Below are 18587 nucleotides of genomic sequence, written 5' to 3'. Positions count from 1 at the left end.
AGTCAGAAAAATGCTATCAAATTAATTAAAACACACAAAATTCAGTTAAAGTAATGAACTGATCCTTAATTTTACTTGTGAAGAGCGTTTCATGGAACCTTCCGTGTTACTTTTGGGCCATTTGGTTCTAAAAAAAAACAAATATTCTGATATAGAAAGTTTGAAAACAGGTCAGATTTGACCCGAAGAATTGGGAGGATCCAGCTGTTGTGTCCTTCGCAGCCTCCAGGATTCCCAGCAATGTCAGTCTGCTATTTCATCATTAAATTCACTTCTGAGAATGAGTTAGGCGAGAAATTGACTGTGTAGATGTCGAATATAAGCAGTGATCCTGAAAGAAAATCACCTTTTTTTTAATTTTTTTTTTCACCTGTTCTTGAATTTATTGAAATTTATTGAAAAGATTTCTGGTACAGGATATAAAATCCTCTATTCCAGACTCAGCGACACAAAACAAATATATATATATATATATATATTCACATTTTAACATGTTTTCATAAAACACATTCATTTCATGATTGAAATTTTCTAACAATTCATAAATAAGTTACATAAATTACTGACAAGCTTTATAATTATACATTACACCTTTTGACAGGCAAAATGCATCCAGCCTACTCTTAAAAGAATTAATAGGGGTGTGTGTCTGTGTGTGTGTGTGTGTGTGTGTGTGTGTGTGTGTGTGTGTGTGTGTGTGTGTGTGTGTGTGTGTGTGTGTGTGTGTGTGTGTGTGTGTGTGTGTGTGTGTGTGCGTGCATTGTTTGGAGCAAAAACTCCACCTCCTCATCTGTCCAGACAAAATTCTCAGTTTTTGTTGTTCATACTACATCGAAAATCACGGACTTTTGCGTCACCATATGCACGCAGATTCCCCCCCGCACAGCACTCGTCTAAACGCGGAATAAAAAGTGAGAACGCAACGCCACTTTTGCGTTTTCTCTTCAGATCATTTCCGTCTAAACATAGCCTGAAAGATAGGCTCAACTGTTCAACATCATATATTCCCTAATAAGCTTATACACCGGAATCATATCACCTCTGTATCTCCTAAATATGAGAGGTGGTAAACTTGGAATTAATTAATATTAATTTAGTAGCTCTTCTCTGGACCCTTTCAATTGTTTCTAGATCTTTTAATGTATATGGACGCTGTCGGTACACGATCCGTTCTGCGCATGTGCAAAATGTTCGCGCATGCGCGGTTGTACGAGGATTTACGACACTGCACGATCTGTTCCACGCTTCCGGTCGACAGCCAAGCTAACGTTAGTTTAGCTAACAGCTAATTCGGCTAACCGCTAGCTGATTGTAGCGGTCTGTCGTTAGCCTCCATAGGCAAGCTAACGTTAGTTTAGCTAACAGCTAATTCGGCTAACCGCTAGCTGATTGTAGCGGTCTGCTGTTAGCCTCCACAGGCAAGCTAACGTTAGTTTAGCTAACAGCTAATTCGGCTAACCGCTAGCTGATTGTAGCGGTCTGCCGTTAGCCTCCACAGGCAAGCTAACATTAGTTTAGCTAACAGCTAATTCGGCTAACTGCTAGCTGAGACAGCATGTAATAACTTTAAAAGACCCTCAAAATAAAACGTGAAAATAACCGTTAACATATATAACAGCTGTTACGTCAGTTCTACTTTACTTGTGCTCATTTAAAATCCAATCACTCAATGCTTGTCTTTATTGTTATTATTGTGAAGTCTTAATTTAGCTGTAGCTGCTTTTCCCATTACGTTTGAGTTAACGTTATTTTAGACTGAATCTAGCTGTCAGCTAGCAGTTAGCCGAATTAGCTGTTAGCTTCCCGGTGGAGGCTAGCCATAGGCTAACGTGGAACAGATCGTGCAGGTCGTATCCTCGGTAAAACAGTATTATCTTGCGCATGCGCAGAACGGATCGTGTACCGACAGACACCAGACTGAGCTACCATATTCAAGATGGGATCATAAATAGAAAACAGTTCACATCAGACTTATAAAATGGATCACCAGAATTTAATTATTTTTTCTCACGCGCCTCTCAGGGCTTCCGTATGTGAACGTGTTGGTGAGTCAAGTTTGTTTTGTGAACTTTTGTATTTTTTTGTGAAGTCCTGCTGTTTGCACTGATTCATAACCTCAATGCTTGGCCACTAAATCTTATGCACTTTTCCTGTGAACAGATTTCATTACGTGTTTATTTCATTGCACTCACAATTGACCAAACCACAATTCACAATTTTTTTTTTTTGTTACTAAAGTTTATGAAGCTGTTTAGTAAATCCGATCAGCCGACTGAGAGTTTTACATCCCGCGTTGTCTGAATTAAATCTAAATCACAGCGTGGTTGTTTTTAACCACTTGTGAGCTCTGTATTATTATTATTTTTGTGGTTTGATAACCGTGATTATGCTTGGCTTGTACTGCAGCATCATGCTTTGTTGTGTGTTGATGCCGTGACATTTTATCGCCCTTTTTATACGCTTAATAAAATGAAAACCACACACACAAATGATTTCATATCATTGTAGTATTTTAAAATAGGTACGGCTGTATGCACACTGACTTCAATTTTCTGTCTCCATGATTTTCTATTTCACTTTCAGCTAGTCAGATTGTAGCTCTGAGTGGATGATTGTTACAGTTTTTAAGATAAGATCAACTTTGTTCCACTTGTTAGGCAGCTCAAGAGTCCAAAAGCAGAGACTAAATAAAGGTTGAGTGATAAGTCATGACCGAAAGAACGAGATCCAGGGTACAAGCGGCCGAAATGGGTTTCCTCAGGAGGGTGGCTGGCGTCTCCCTTAGAGATAGGGTGAGAAGCTCAGTCATCCGTGAGGAGCTCGGAGTAGAGCCGCTGCTCCTTCGCGTCGAAAGGAGCCAGTTGAGGTGGTTCGGGCATCTGGTAAGGATGCCTCCTGGGCGCCTCCCTAGGGAGGTGGTCCAGGCACGTCCAGCTGGGAGGAGGCCTCGGGGGAGACCCAGGACTAGGTGGAGGGACGTCCAGCTGGGAGGAGGCCTCGGGGAAGACCCAGGATTAGGTGGAGGGACGTCCAGCTGGGAGGAGGTCTCGGGGGAAGACTCAGGACTAGGTGGAGGGACGTCCAGCTGGGAGGAGGCCTCGGGGAAGACCCAGGACTAGGTGGAGGGACGTCCAGCTGGGAGGAGGCCTCGGGGAAGACCCAGGACTAGGTGGAGGGACGTCCAGCTGGGAGGAGGCCTCGGGGGACACCCAGGACTAGGTGGAGGGACGTCCAGCTGGGAGGAGGCCTCGGGGGACACCCAGGACTAGGTGGAGGGACGTCCAGCTGGGAGGAGGCCTCGGGGAAGACCCAGGACTAGGTGGAGGGACGTCCAGCTGGGAGGAGGCCTCGGGGGAGACCCAGGACTAGGTGGAGGGACGTCCAGCTGGGAGGAGGCCTCGGGGAAGACCCAGGACTAGGTGGAGGGACGTCCAGCTGGGAGGAGGCCTCGGGGGAGACCCAGGACTAGGTGGAGGGACGTCCAGCTGGGAGGAGGCCTCGGGGAAGACCCAGGACTAGGTGGAGGGACGTCCAGCTGGGAGGAGGCCTCGGGGAAGACCCAGGACTAGGTGGAGGGACGTCCAGCTGGGAGGAGGCCTCGGGGAAGACCCAGGACTAGGTGGAGGGACGTCCAGCTGGGAGGAGGCCTCGGGGAAGACCCAGGACTAGATGGAGAGATTATATCTCCAACCTGGCCTGGGAACGCCTCGGGATCCCCCAGTCGGAGCTGGTTAATGTGGCTCGGGAAAGGGAAGTTTGGGGTCCCCTGCTGGAGCTGCTGCCCCCGCGACCCGAGACCGGATAAGCGGACGAAGATAGATGGATGGATGGATGGATGGATGAGTGATAAATTAAAAATGAATACAAAATTACAAATACTGTATGTAGCCTATTTAAAGTGCTCATATTATGCTCTCTCCCCAAAATACTATCGAACAGCAAAACACTCACTTCACTTAAGAAATATTATCTTCAAATAAATTTCAATATCTTAATACCAATTGAGAGAGAGTCTGCTGTAGGGCTTTTTGTTATATCTTATGTCTTAAAATAGATCTATTCAGAGTAGCGTAATGTCTTCAAATGTTGTGTAATGTCTGTGTGTGTATGGTGTGTAATGTGATGTTGTAAATTGTATAGTCACAGATTGTAGGAAGAATAGCTTTTAGCTTATGGTGAAGCTAATGGGGAGCCAAATAACACAAACAAACAAAGTATTAGAAGTAAAAGTACTCGATGCAGAACTCTTCTCCCGTTGTAGAAAGTGTAAAGGATCCAACCAGTTATGTGTTTAACGGTCTGATCATCTCAGCTGGACTTAACATATGAATGTAGTGGAGTAACTAAAGTAACTAGTAACTACAGCTGTAACAGATGAATGTAGTAAAGTAACTAGTAACTACAGCTGTAACAGATGAATGTAGTGAAGTAACTAGTAACTACAGCTGTAACAGATGAATGTAGTAAAGTAACTAGTAACTACAGCTGTAACAGATGAATGTAGTGAAGTAACTAAAGTAACTAGTAACTAAAGATGGAACAGATGAATGTAGCGGAGTAACTAAAGTAACTAGTAACTAAAGCTGTAACAGATGAATGTAGAGGAGTAACTAAAGTAACTAGTAACTAAAGCTGTAACAGATGAATGTAGCGGAGTAACTAAAGTAACTAGTAACTAAAGTAACTAGTAACTAAAGCTGTAACAGATGAATGTAGAGGAGTAACTAAAGTAACTAGTAACTAAAGTAACTAGTAACTAAAGCTGGAACAGATGAATGTAGCGAAGTAACTAAAGTAACTAGTAACTAAAGCTGTAATTAACTAGTAACTAAAGCTGGAACAGATGAATGTAGTGAAGTAACTAAGGTAACTAGTAACTACAGCTGTAACAGATGAATGTAGTGGAGTAACTAAAGTAACTAGTAACTAAAGCTGGAACAGATGAATGTAGCGGAGTAACTAAAGTAACTAGTAACTAAAGCTGTAACAGATGAATGTAGTGGAGTAACTAAAGTAACTAGTAACTAAAGCTGGAACAGATGAATGTAGTGAGTAACTAAAGTAACTAGTAACTAAAGCTGTAACAGATGAATGTAGTGAAGTAACTAAAGTAACTAGTAACTAAAGCTGTAACAGATGAATGTAGTGGAGTAACTAAAGTAACTAGTAACTAAAGCTGTAACAGATGAATGTAGTGGAGTAAAAAGTCCAATATTTCTCTCTGAAATGTAGCGGAGTAGAAGTAGAAAGTGGCACAAAAAGAAAAGATTTAAGTAAAGTACAAGTACCTCAACATTTGGACTGAAGTACAAGTACTGGAGTAGATGTACTTAGTTACATTTCACCACTGCATTCATCCCCCACTTCCCCCGAAACATACGTCTAGTGAAAGCTGCTGTATGGAGCGTCGCTGCAGTACCGTGTCTGTCCAGCAGATGGCGGCAGAGGAGAGCCTGATTCTCCGCCTTGTGTCTGAGTGAGTGTCGGGTGTCGGGTTGGGGTTCTGGGGGTTGTCCTGTCTCTTTAAGTCCCCGGATCTTCCAGCTCGCGCACGGCTGGCTGACTGACTGGTGCCACGCTGCGGCGCGTGCTCAGTGTGTGCGTCTCAGCCGCTGCTCGCATCCTGGACAAGGAGCTTTCTCTGTCTGTCTTTATGTCTTTTACATACACTCTGTGTGAGTGTGTGTGGTGGGGCGTGTGAGTGTGTGAGCGCTGTCTGATGGTAACCTATGGATTGACGGAGGGAGGCTATTGTTGTCAGCCCGGTGGTTTTGTTCTGCTGGAGCTGCACTTTCACCGGAGAATGCCCAGAGAAACCGGAGCCGTGTTACTTAACCTACTGCACGGATAGCGCAGAAATACACCCGAGAAACACGGTAATAACACTCATTTATTCCCCTTTCCATGCATATTCTCCCCCACCCCCTCCTGCTTTTGTGTATTATTCTCATTAGAATAAAAGGATCTCGCGTTGGGATGGAGACGTAGCGCATGTTTTACTTCACGGCGCGTCGCGTTAATCCCACCGGAGAATGTGAGTTTGTTTACCAACAGAAAACGACGCCTTGAGTTGTCGCTGAGCTCCGGATGTGAGTGATGTGAGTGAAATGTGTCTCAGCAGACTGGACGAGCATCCTCCAGCCTTCCCCGCCCGGCTGCTGCATGTCCCTCAGGCCTCACAGCTGCTGCAATAATAGCCTCATACTGAAGTTGTTCACATTATTTCTAACTAACGTTACAATTTATATTATAGAGCTTGGTAAGATATCGATATTATATCGATATCTTGATATGAGACTAGATATCGTCTTAGAGTTTGGATATCATAGTATCGTAATATGGCATAAGTGTCTTTTCCTGGTTTTAAAGGCTGCATTACAGTAAAGTGATGTCATTTTCTGAACTTACCAGACTGTTGTAGCTGTTCTATTATTTGCCTTTACCCACTTAGACATTATATCCACATTACTGATGATTATCAAAAATCTCATTGTGTAAATATTTTGTGAAAGCACCAATAGTCAACGCTACAATATCGTTGTGGTATCGATATCGAGGTATTTGGTCAAAAATATTGTGGTATTTTGATTTTCTCCATATCGCCCAGCTCTAATTTATATATAATATTTAGGCTAGATAGGCTACATATTCTTTTCACATTCGGCACTCATCCATTCAGCCTCTTTTTCTTGTCTTAGGCAACAGTTATTTTATATATATTTATTTCATATTAATGTTTAAAATGCCTGCACCTTCACCACTGAGGCAAATTCCACGCAAGTGTAGCGGCAATAAACATTTTTTCTGATTAATTTACTATTCATTAGCCCAAATAAAAGTGGATATTGTTAATTATATCTTACAACTAAACTGCCAATATTACGGTTGGTTTGGTCAGCAATCGTACTTATACTAGCCTTCTAATGTTAGGCTAGTATTTGGAGAAGCTGAATGTTTATTTCAACCGTAGCTAACTCATTTATTTCAACCACATTTTTGTTAGCTGTTAGCCAACAATTTTAACTGTAAGCTAACTATTCCAACCATTAGCTTACTATTTTAACCGTTAGTTAACTATTTCAACCGTTAGCGTACTATTTTAACCATTAGTTAACTGTTTCAACTGTAAGCTAACTATTTCAACTGGTAGCTTACTATTTTAACCGTTAGTTAACTATTTCAACTGGTAGCTTACTATTTTAACCATTAGTTAACTATTTCAACTGTAAGCTAACTATTCCAACCGTTAGCTTACTATTTTAACCGTTAGTTAACTATTTCAACTGGTAGCTTACTATTTTAACCATTAGTTAACTGTTTCAACTGTAAGCTAACTATTCCAACCGTTAGCTTACTATTTTAACCATTAGTTAACTATTCCAACCGTTAGCTTACTATTTTAACTATTAGTTAACTATTCCAACCGTTAGCTTACTATTTTAACCATTAGTTAACTATTTCAACTGTTAGTTAACTATTTCAACTGTTAGTTAATTATTTCAACTGTAAGCTAACTATTCCAACTGTTAGCTTACTATTTTAACCATTAGTTAACCATTTAAACCGTTAGCTTACAGTTGAAATAGTTAGCTAACTATTCCAACCGTTAGCTTACTATTTTAACCATTAGTTAACTATTTCAACCGTTAGCTAACTATTTTAAGTGTAAGTTAAATATTTTAACCGTTAGCTAACTATTAAAAGCTTGTGAATAAACTAAACATGTCTGGCCTTTGATGTGATTCTTATTTTCCAGTCTGGCCCTTAGAGAAGCTGAGTTTGACAAGCTGAGAATGACGTACTTTTAACATCCCACCTCTGACCAAAAACCAAACATCTGACTCAAGTCCAAATCCCAAACCTCCATTCTGTGATGTAGTTTGTGGTTTAATGACATTTAGTTTCTACATAAAACACAGTGTCCTCAGAGGAAACTGTCCGTCAGTCAGGTAGAGTACAGAGCCGTTGTCCAGTTTCTTTGCTCTCCCCCAGTTTGGGCCTCCACCCTTGTTACTGGGACTCCAGCCAGAGCTGCTCTGTGATTTAGTATGCTGACCACATGCAGCCGCTGCCATATGCCTCAGATGACAGCTCATATTTTAGGCTTCTGTAAGCTTCGACCTTCCAGCATGAACCTCTGCAGCTGATCTGAAACACTGTTGGATGTTACTTGGTACTGTTTTAACCATAGAAATAAAATGGATAGAAAGGCCACTTCCATTTAAATCAACGTAGCGATATGGTCAGAGCAGCAGCCAATTTTTATGTGTATCATTGCCATGGTAAGGTATAAACTTATGCTAATAGGCCGACTTCCGGCAAGTCGCAGAGCTGAGGTTGTGCAGCGCAGTAGTAACGTTACGAAGCAGAGAGCCGGCCGCTAAATGAGTCACATTAACTTCATGCTTCATCCACACAAAGCACGCTGCTATCGCCACGAGAGACAGCTTTATTCGGCTCGTTTTCTGTGAACGATGTGGCGAGGGGTTAACGTTAAGGTGGAGTTAGCAAGCTAACGTTAGCCAACTAACACCGGCTGGTTGGCTTGCTGGTTCCGTCGTGCTTTTATGCTGCTTCGGTTACAGAGAATGAGCTGAACAGCGGGCTGGGTCTAATGTTAGACCCACTGCTGCTGGGTCTAACGTTAGCGGTCCGCTGACCCACTGCTGCTGGGTCTAACGTTAGCGGTCTCCTGACCCACTGCTGCTGTGTCTAACGTTAGCGGTCCGCTAACCCACTGCCGCTGGGTCTAACGTTAACGGTCCGCTGACCCACTGCTGCTGGGTCTAACGTTAGCGGTCCGCTGACCCACTGCTGCTGGGTCTAATGTTAGCAGTCTGCTGACCCACTGCTGCTGGGTCTAACGTTAGCGGTCCGCTAACCCACTGCCGCTGGGTCTAACGTTAACGGTCCGCTGACCCACTGCTGCTGGGTCTAACGTTAGCGGTCCCCTGACCCACTGCTGCTGGGTCTAACGTTAGCGGTCTCCTGACCCACTGCTGCTGGGTCTAACGTTAGCGGTCCGCTAACCCACTGCCGCTGGGTCTAACGTTAACGGTCCGCTGACCCACTGCTGCTGGGTCTAACGTTAGCGGTCCGCTGACCCACTGCTGCTGGGTCTAATGTTAGCAGTCTGCTGACCCACTGCTGCTGGGTCTAACGTTAGCGGTCCGCTGACCCACTGCCGCTGGGTCTAACGTTAGCGGTCCGCTGACCCACTGCTGCTGGGTCTAACTGTCCCTCCTCACTCCTTGCAATTCCAAGAACATCTCCTGAGCTGTGTCGGGCCGCTCTCCCATATGCCCTCTCCTCTCAGCGACAGTTTACGGCCCCACTGACGCATATTTTCACTATGACAACTAACAACAATCACCATTTTGTTGTGTACCAATCAAATGACCACGTGAAAAAAAGTTCAATGGCCTTTCTATCTGTTTTATTTCTATGTTTTTAAGAGTTTTCTCCAAATCCATGATGCATTAAATCTTGGCCGACAGAATTTGAATACGGCATTTGAAGTATCTCAAGTATCTTAAATGTCAAGATCCAAATGTCTGAGGTCCTCAGTGAGCCATTAGCATTCTGACACTAATGTTTATAGAGAGAAAATGATTACAACTTAGAGTGGAAACGTCTCTGACACACAGAAGCATTCACACCATCGTGATACTCAAAAACTCTCCACTAAAAATGAAATTCCTTCAGGGTCAAAGAAACATTCTGAGATTAGTGACTGCTTTTCAATGATGAATTATGGTAGAAAAACATCGTGGATTAAAAGTACATCAAGTTTGTTTCTGTACTCCTGTCAAAGAGTGGAGGAACCTGCTTCATAAACTCATTAAAGACATATCTCCGTGAACTGGATATCTTTTGGTTTAGTCTCGCATTGCCAGACCTTCCTCCACAGCACTGCAGAGGAAGGTCTGTCTAGTCCACACAGCATTTCTAGATGGGAGAAAAACGTGCTCTGGTTTATTGGCATTTCTTTAAACCAATCACAATCGTCTTGGGCGGTGCTAAGCTCCGGATGAAGCCACGGTGCCTCTGCAAAATAGCCTCAGGAAGGAACTTGTTTTGGTGGAACATGTGTACGTTCAAAAGTTGACTCAGATTGGACAGATAGTCTAGCTAGCTGTCTGGATTTACCCTGCAGAGATCTGAGGAGCAGTTAACCATAGTCCTCACAAATCCACCAGAGGTTAGAACGCCAACACAAAGAAAGAGGAAGGGGACGGACATCCGGCTGAAAATGAGGGACAACTGGTGGAATTTCCGGCAGCACCTGAACAGTCTCGGAAGTAAAACATCGTGGCTATAGACTACTTTGGGTTGAACTGTTGGTGGGACAAAAAAAAGCCAATATTCAGCAGAGTAATGGATGATGAAAATAATCATCAGTTGCAGCCCGAGAACAGATATCTGCTATGTAAGTAATAGGGGTGGGACAAATTATCAAATTATCGATACGGCAATATATCGATGTCCTTCGTGCGATACGAGAATCGTTACACTGGCACCAAATATGGATATTTTAATGATTAAAACAAGGCGCTCTAAATAGATTTCCCCGCTCCCAGTGTCGCTAATTCATGGCTCCTCCAGGTGGCGTTCAACACATGAACGAGGGAAACTTGAAGATAAGTTAATTAGCCGAAGACGTAGAGGTTTTCAACGGGATGGCGGACAGCAGTTTGAGGAAAATAACAGATGCCCCAGCCATGTTTAAGTCCAAAGTCGGGACCCACAGTTGCTCTATAGTTGTGTCATTTTAATTTACAGACTGAAAAAATAGTTTTCTAACAGTTTGGACTTGCACTTAAAGTGGCCATATTATGCTCATTTTCAGGTTCATAATTGTAATTTGAGATTGTACCAGAATAGGTTTACATGGTTTAATTTTCAAAAAACACCGTATTTTAGTTGTACTATACATTGCTGCAGCTCTTCTTTTCACCCTGTGTTCAGGTCTGTGTTTTAGAGACCTCTCACTGCTGTAACATCTTTGTTGGCAGTCGCACATGCTCAGTAGCTAGGTAAGATCACATGCTCAGTAGCTAGGTAAGATCACATGCTCAGTAGCTAGGTAAGATCACATGCTCAGTAGCTAGGTAAGATCACATGCTCAGTAACTAGGTAAGATCACATGCTCAGTAGCTTGGTAAGGACTACATGAGCTAGCTAGCTGTTTCCTGTACAAGACAGGATTAGCCAGGAGACTTCTTCTAAATGAGGGCGCACTTCCAACTTTGTGTGGAATACCTGCAGAACAGGGACATGTAAGTAGTTCTATACAATTTATTTTGTAGATTAGGGTGAATTTGTGTGTGTTGTAGCAGTGTTTTGCCATTGAGAATGAGCTAGCATGCTAACGGTTAGCCCCCTAGGCCCCTCGTCTCGGCTAGTGACGTAGAAAGCCGTGAAGATTTTGTCCAGCTCACCCAGAGACTGAAGGCAGGACACATTCAGAAACCATATCTCACTCTAAACAGCATGGATGGTTTTTTCCAAGTTTGTATGTGTGTGGAAGCACCAGAGACACAAAATAACTCCCCAAATCCCAGAAAAAGTGATTTTTTCATAATATGGGCACTTTAACCTTTTCATGGGCATTTTGTATTCATAGTTACACCCAGTGTTGTAGTCGAGTCCGAGTCAAGTCTCTAGTCCCCAGTGTTCAAGTCCGAGTCACCACAGAAGACTCTGAGTCGAGTCTTGAGTCTAGAGAATGGCGACTTTAGTTGGACTCGAGTCCGAGTCCAGGACTGCCTATTACATATAAAAGTAGTCAGAAACTTCATCCAACTTCCGAGTACTGTTTCATGAATGCTCGAGTACGATTTCATAAATCCTCAAGTCTGAGTCCAAGTCCAATGCATCAGTGTGTGAGTCCAAGTTGAGTTACAAGTCCAGAGAATAGGGGCTTGAGTCCTGGACTCGAATCCGAGTCCAGGACTCGAGTACTCCATCACTGGTTAGACCGATATCATGATGTATCATTATAGGATTGTCTAGCGATGTATTGATTATCGCAGAATTGCTGTATCGTGATATTATCGGTATCATGAGCCATGTATCGTGTATCGTATGGTAAGGTACCCTGCGATTCCCAGCCTGATGTGTCCGTCTGCGGGACAACAGCAGCCTGAAATCCTCACTAGACAGGACATCTATCTTCCTCCTTACTGAATTATTCAACGTTGGTAACCCACATTCAGCCACAGTCTGGGACAGAATGGATGATAAATCTCAGCTTATACCTGCTTGCTTTTTTTATTACCACTGTCACTGTCCGATGTGAGTCGAGTGCAGATGTGAGTCGCACATGCTCAGATTTAAACTATTTACGGCATAACGTGTCATACTGAAATTTGTGAAATCTATAAAATAATAAACGTTTCTCTTTACATACAATAACAGAAGATGGTAATCATTTCACAAACGTTGTAGCTATCTATGACTGTTTGGTTGCTAACGCTAGCTCAAAATGCCATTAAGTGACAGCCTTTGTTGTGTTTGATTGCTAACATTTAGCTAGCAGTCATTTCAAAAACGTTTTAGCTATCTATGACTGATTGCTAACGTTAGCTCAAAACGCCATTAAGTGAAAATGTTTTCAGAAACACGTTTCGGTGAACTATTTTAGTCCAACATGAGATCGTATTCTGAATGAGTCGCCAGTAATGGCCGGTTGAAAAATCCAAAATCTGGAAGCAGCAGCCAGACCCACGTGACGGCTTTAATTTTTTGGGCGACAATACAGATTAGCGCAGTCTGCTGTTATGGAGACGTATTACGTCTCGTCTCTTCGGTGTGTTCTGAGGAACTTTTTTGACCAACTCGGGGAGACCGATCAGTCCGACTGGCTTTTCTGCCGAGGGTCGGCCGTCTGGTTGGTTTGTAACGGCCTTTAAACGTCCCCCATGCACATCGTTTGACCATTGTTATTCGTCAGGGATTTGGAGTAAATAAACTTCATAAATCCACCATTAATTTAAAATTTTATGCCTCCTTGTCACTGCCCGATGTGAGTCGAGTGCAGATGTGAGTCGCGCATGCTCAGATTTAAACTGTTTACGGCATAACGTGTCTTACTGAAATTTGTGAAATCTATAAAATAATAAACGTTTCTCTTTACATACAATAACAGAAGATGGTAATCATTTCAAAAACGTTGTAGCTATCTATGACTGTTTGGTTGCTAACGTTAGCTCAAAACGCCATTCAAGTGACAGCCTTTGTTGTGTTTCATTGCTAACTTTTAGCTAGCAGTCATTTCCAAAACGTTGTAGCTATCTATGACTGTTTGGTTGCTAACGTTAGCTCAAAACGCCATTCAAGTGACAGCCTTTGTTGTGTTTGATTGCTAACTTGTAGCCAGCAGCAGCAGCAGTCATTTCAAAAACGTTTTAGCTATCTATGACTGTTTGATTGCTAACGTTAGCTCATAGACTGTGCGTTAGCTCAAAAAGCCGTTAGCATCTTGTAGGCTACTTGTCGCAAAGTGACGCATGCGCGACTCACATCTGCACTCGACTCACATCGGGCAGTGACACCACCTTCACGCTATGATTTGACCAGGTATTATTCCACAATCTGGCATACCTCAAAACATATATTGTACAATGTGACACAAAATCAATCAGACAGCTGCAGCTGATTCAGAACGCTGCTGCTCGAGTTCCCACTGAGACCAAGAAAGTGGATCACATCAGTCCAGTTCTGCTTCCTGTCTCTTAAAGAATTAATTTAAAAATACTTCTGTTGGTTCATAAAGCACTGGACGGTTTATTTCTGATCTGCTGCTAAATTACGAACCACCCAGACCTCTCAGCTGGTCTGGGACACGTCTGCTTTCTTGTCCCCAGAGTCAGAACTAAACAGGGAGAAGCAGCGTTCAGTTTTTATGCTCCACATATCTGGAACAAACTGCAGAAAGAATAGAAAACCGCAGGTCCACTGCAACTCAGTTCTTTTATCAAGACTGAAGACTCTTCTGTTTGATGCTGCCTTTCTAATTATTTATTTCTTACTCTGAACTGTAACTTATATTCTTGTATCCAGTTTCATACCTGTTTTGACAGATGTTTTTAATTATTTTAAGTGATGTTTAATGTTTCCTGTAAAGCACTTAATAAGTTGCAGTGTTGCCGAAATGTGCTATACAAATAAAGCTGCCTTGCCTTGCCAGATTGGCTGTGGTTTAACGAGGGGGATGTGATCCTGATAAATTGCTCAAACGTTAACAATTTCTGCTGTTAGAGAAGAAGCATTTTATCATTGTGCACAGGTGCAAATCATGGCCACAGCAACAAAGCTTTTTGTGAAGTTATCGGCTATTAAACCAACAAAGGAACATCAATGTTTATGCTGAAAATTAGAAATGAGCCCTTCACTAGTGCAGCCCTCGTACACTGCTGTCTGCTGGTCTGGCTGCAGAGCCTCACAGCTCTTTGTTCCTGCTTTGGGAGCAACAGGCTTTCGTTGCATAATCCCACTATAGAGAAATTCCTAATCCAGATGGTTTGCGTGTCCAGATTACCACTCCAGGTCCTGCCCCTGGTGGGCATCCGTACAGAGAATGTAGACGAAGCAGGATTAATACGCTCACAGCCTTGTTTGGGGAGCGACCCTCTGGCTCCGGCTGGGATTTTGTGCATTGTTGTAAAAGAGACAAGAGTGGCCCAGATTGATGTTATGATATCATATCCTACCATACCATGTAATGGCATGCCATACTGTTAATTGTACCGCATTGCAGACCTGTGTTTTACATATTGTCAGCCTTTAGCTAGTTTCTTACAGCCAGCTCTATCTCCTCAGCGCTGCGGAGTAAGGTCTGGCTACAGCACAGATGCATACTGGGATAGGAGAAAATAAACACTGAGTTGATTGCATTTCTTTAAACCAATCACAGTCGTCTTGGGCGGCGCTGAGCTCCGGACGCAGCGACGGTGGCTCTGCTAAATAGTCTCAGGAAGGAACTTGATTTGGTGGAACATTTGCACCCTGCAAAAGAAAACGCCACATCCAATATTAAATGAAGTCAACTGTTGACACAATACAGTACCGTGAGCTATTTAAATTAGCTGATACATGGTTAAACCTCATTGGTTCTTACCAGTGTATCTCCGTGTGTACTTCGTCCACAGCAATCCCACCAATCAGCACCAAAACCTCCCAGTTAGAGAGGAAATGACCTAAACATATTCTTTATAAATCTTTACAATCATTCCCTTAAAGGACCAAGCAGGCCTGCCTTGTTGCACCGTCTAAGTGTTCTTCAAAACTTGACATTTTCAGCGTGTAGCTCGCTAGCTCGAAGGTTGTCGTTGTTTTCCGAAGAAAACAGAGTTTAAGAACGGCAACACACGGAGAGAGAGGAAGGTGAAGGACATCCCGTGCATGATGTCAGGCTTTATCCTTGAAACAGGGTTCGAAATGAACTTTTTCGTCCACCAGCCAAATGGCTAGATAATGTTCAAATTTGACCAGCCGCTCCATAGATTACCATTGTTTTTTTGGGCTGGTGAGTGAAGCAACGCTACCAGTCACTTGCATATTTTTACCAGCATTTGGCTGGTAGATAGGGCTGATTTTGATCCCTGTCTGGAAATGTACTTCTGTTGATCCAGACTAGCCTTTAGCTAGTGGGAAGTCTGAGATGTGTTTGGTAATCACATTATGGTTTCCTGTCACTGCACCTTTTGTGTAGTTGGCAGCTTGATTCCATCTTACTGTGTATGACTGCAGCTCTCTCATATTACCCCATTAGCTGTCTGATGGACAAACCTGCAGTACGCTGCCCACTCCGGACCTTGCTTCCAGACCTCTGAATCCATGACCGAATGTTATAGAGAGGTGAAGTCCCTCCTAGTAACTAGAGATGCACTGATAGACCGGCCGGTGACCGGAATTGGCCGGTTTTCACGTGCTCGGCCATGACCGGCGACCGGCAGGTCAGTCTGACATATGGTGAATTCATGCCGGTCAACCCTACAATTAACTGACAACATAACTTATACCAGTTACAGTTCTCAAGGATGCACGCACACACGGACGCCACAGCACGGACGCCACAGCACGGACGCCACAGCACGGACGCCACAGCACGCTCTCTTTCTCCTTTCTCTCAACTTCTCCGCCGTGTGTGGCGCGTACCCGCTCGCGGTGTGAAGCGCATGTCCGCGCTATTCTCACACATGTAGGAACCTGGTGAATTAACCTGCAACATGTCAGCTGTTTTGGGAATTCTTCAGCGTGTGTGCAGAAGATAACAAGTTTGCAATATGCAACACCTGCAAGGAGAAAGTAGGGCGTGAAGGGACGACACCAAAAACCTAAATCACATTTCTTTAGTTGGATATTGGATGTGAAAAGAAGGAAATGGTTCTAACGTTGCTCTTTAGATGTGTGTGAATGTCCCACACCAGGAGTAATTTATATAGTTCTATTTTATAGTGATCCATTATCTGTTCAAAACATGTTCTATTAAAGAAAAGGTAGAAAATAAATATATGTGTGTGCTGTAAAGTGGTTAGAAACAATGAAATCAGAATCGGCTAAAATCGGTATCAGCTGGTCTAACTCAAAGAAAATCAGAAATCAGAATCGGCCTAGAAAGTTGGAATCGGTGCATCTCTACTAGTAATGATTTGATCCGGTTTGAATTAAGGCCGTGAGTTACACATATGTTTTAAAAGATAATTTTGCAAGTCAAAAAAAGTCTCAGAGGCTTATATTAAGCCACAGATCTCGCTGTTAACAACTTTCTACTGAAGCTACTGAAGGAATTGTCCCAATGTCTTGACATGTTGAAAGCATTGTTAACATGTTACTGTTAATGTGATTTTTATTCCAAGGTTTCAGCAGATGAAATCATTACAAACAGGTGTGTTTGTTTCACAGAGCTGCCAGCTCGTCCTGTTGGTTTGGAGGCCGACCGGCGCCCACATCTCTCAGCTGGGATCTTTTTTTCCCCATGAGTCATCTTGAGTTGTTGTCGTCGTCGTTGTTGTTGTTGTTGTTGTTGTTCTCCAGCTCATGCAGTTCTTCCTTTCCTCTCGTCTCTCTGCAGATATTGACATGAAGAAAGACATTGAGACTCTAATAGCAGAGGAACGCGCTGATATCATCTTGAAATATGCTACGGTAAGTTTGGGCTTCCAACACACACAAACAGTCTTTATTTGGTCCAGATGGAACATGTTTTCTACAGCGTCTTTTTAGATTCATACCAGAACTAAAAAGTCTGACAGCCCCAGCTCTAGTTAGCAGATCTTGTGTACAATGTTGTCCCTGTTCATACGAGAAAAGTGTGCCAAACTTGAAGCTACATTATGTGTTATTCTGTAGGAGGAAGAATTCACATTCGCTTCATGTTGTGGTTGAGAGACGCACTGAGAAGGACGAGAGCGTAAATTCAAATGCGTGTGTGTGTGTGTGTGTGTGCATTGCATTTCTGCATGTGTGGAGGATAATACTCTGTGAATGTGTGTGGGTGGATGTGAGCACGCTGCCATTAATAACATGTTGCGTAATAATATGTTTGTGCCTTGTGGTTTGATGTGATTAAATCTGACTGAAAGTGAAACTAACATTACAACCAGGCATGATGAGCAAAACTTGGTCAATTAATAAAACTAAATGAAGAGGTTTCTGCCTGTTTAAAGGAAGTTTTCCCTCTTCCACTGTTGCACCGAATGCTTGCTCTAGGGGAGGGTATTGTTGGGTCTCTCTAACTGTCCGTCCACACCGCGGCCGACTTGATCTTCTAAAGATACAGAAAGTCATTCATTTTCAATGGAAGCTGCTTCTCTCAGCTGCAAGGAGCGGAAAATCTGTCGGCGTCGCGTTTTGGGCGTTTTGAGCGACCAGAGCGTCAATCAGAAAGTTGAAAGTAGGTCAACTTTATGGTAATGAGCTATGACGCCGTTCAGCGGCAAGCAGCGGCAACCAATCAGAATATAGACGTCCTTCATGCTGGCTGATTCCAGAGAAACATACGATGTAAACTTTGGTTCCTACCAAAACATTAGTTCAGAGAAAAAGGAGGAGAAGCTCATCATGGCCGTTGCTGGGTTCCCTATCATTTATGATATTTGCGTATAGGGACCAGTTAACGTTACCTGCCGGTCACATGGTCTCTAAACAGTCCGCTCACGGTGAAGTCCTGCACGGATCAACAGCTGGCGGCTGCTCGCTCTGACTGCACGCTGCTGCGGTTCAGCGGCTAACGAGCGAGCTAACTGCTAACAGACACCGCTGCGACCAACAACCAATACACATTCTGTCATCATATATGTCATTTATAAAAGGTTTCTAGTGTCAGTGTATTGGCCGTGCAGTGGCTGCTTGATCTTTTTCCATGATGAACATAGAATGCTGCTACGTCAGAGCGGCCAAAGCCTCAAACAGCTTCCCCGGACTTTCTGACCAGCGTCCTCGACCGGGCGGCCAGAGCTTCTTTGCAGCTCAAGTCAGCCGCGGTGTGGACGTACAGTAAATTATAGAGTGTGCTGTAGACCTACTCTATCTGTAATGTGTCCAGAGATAACTCCTGTTATAATTCACTATACATTAACACT

At 43.3% G+C, this 18587-nt stretch overlaps 1 protein-coding gene across 1 annotated transcript in view; it reads left to right on the top strand.

The window, feature by feature from the left end:
- The first annotated feature begins 5563 nt into the window (after positions 1 to 5563).
- The window catches only part of si:ch211-288d18.1 (USP6 N-terminal-like protein), a 63227-nt gene continuing 50203 nt past the window's right edge, over positions 5564 to 18587 (top strand). The window contains exons 1-2 of the mRNA XM_035999101.1: positions 5564 to 5876; positions 17078 to 17151. Of these exons, the coding sequence (XP_035854994.1) occupies positions 17086 to 17151 (66 nt within the window). The 5' untranslated portion in view covers positions 5564 to 5876; positions 17078 to 17085. The remainder of the gene's footprint in view (positions 5877 to 17077; positions 17152 to 18587) is intronic.

Source organism: Sander lucioperca, chromosome 3 (genome assembly GCF_008315115.2).
Source record: "Sander lucioperca isolate FBNREF2018 chromosome 3, SLUC_FBN_1.2, whole genome shotgun sequence".
Classification (NCBI taxonomy): domain Eukaryota; kingdom Metazoa; phylum Chordata; class Actinopteri; order Perciformes; family Percidae; genus Sander; species Sander lucioperca.
This window is presented reverse-complemented; position numbering and strand designations above follow the sequence as displayed.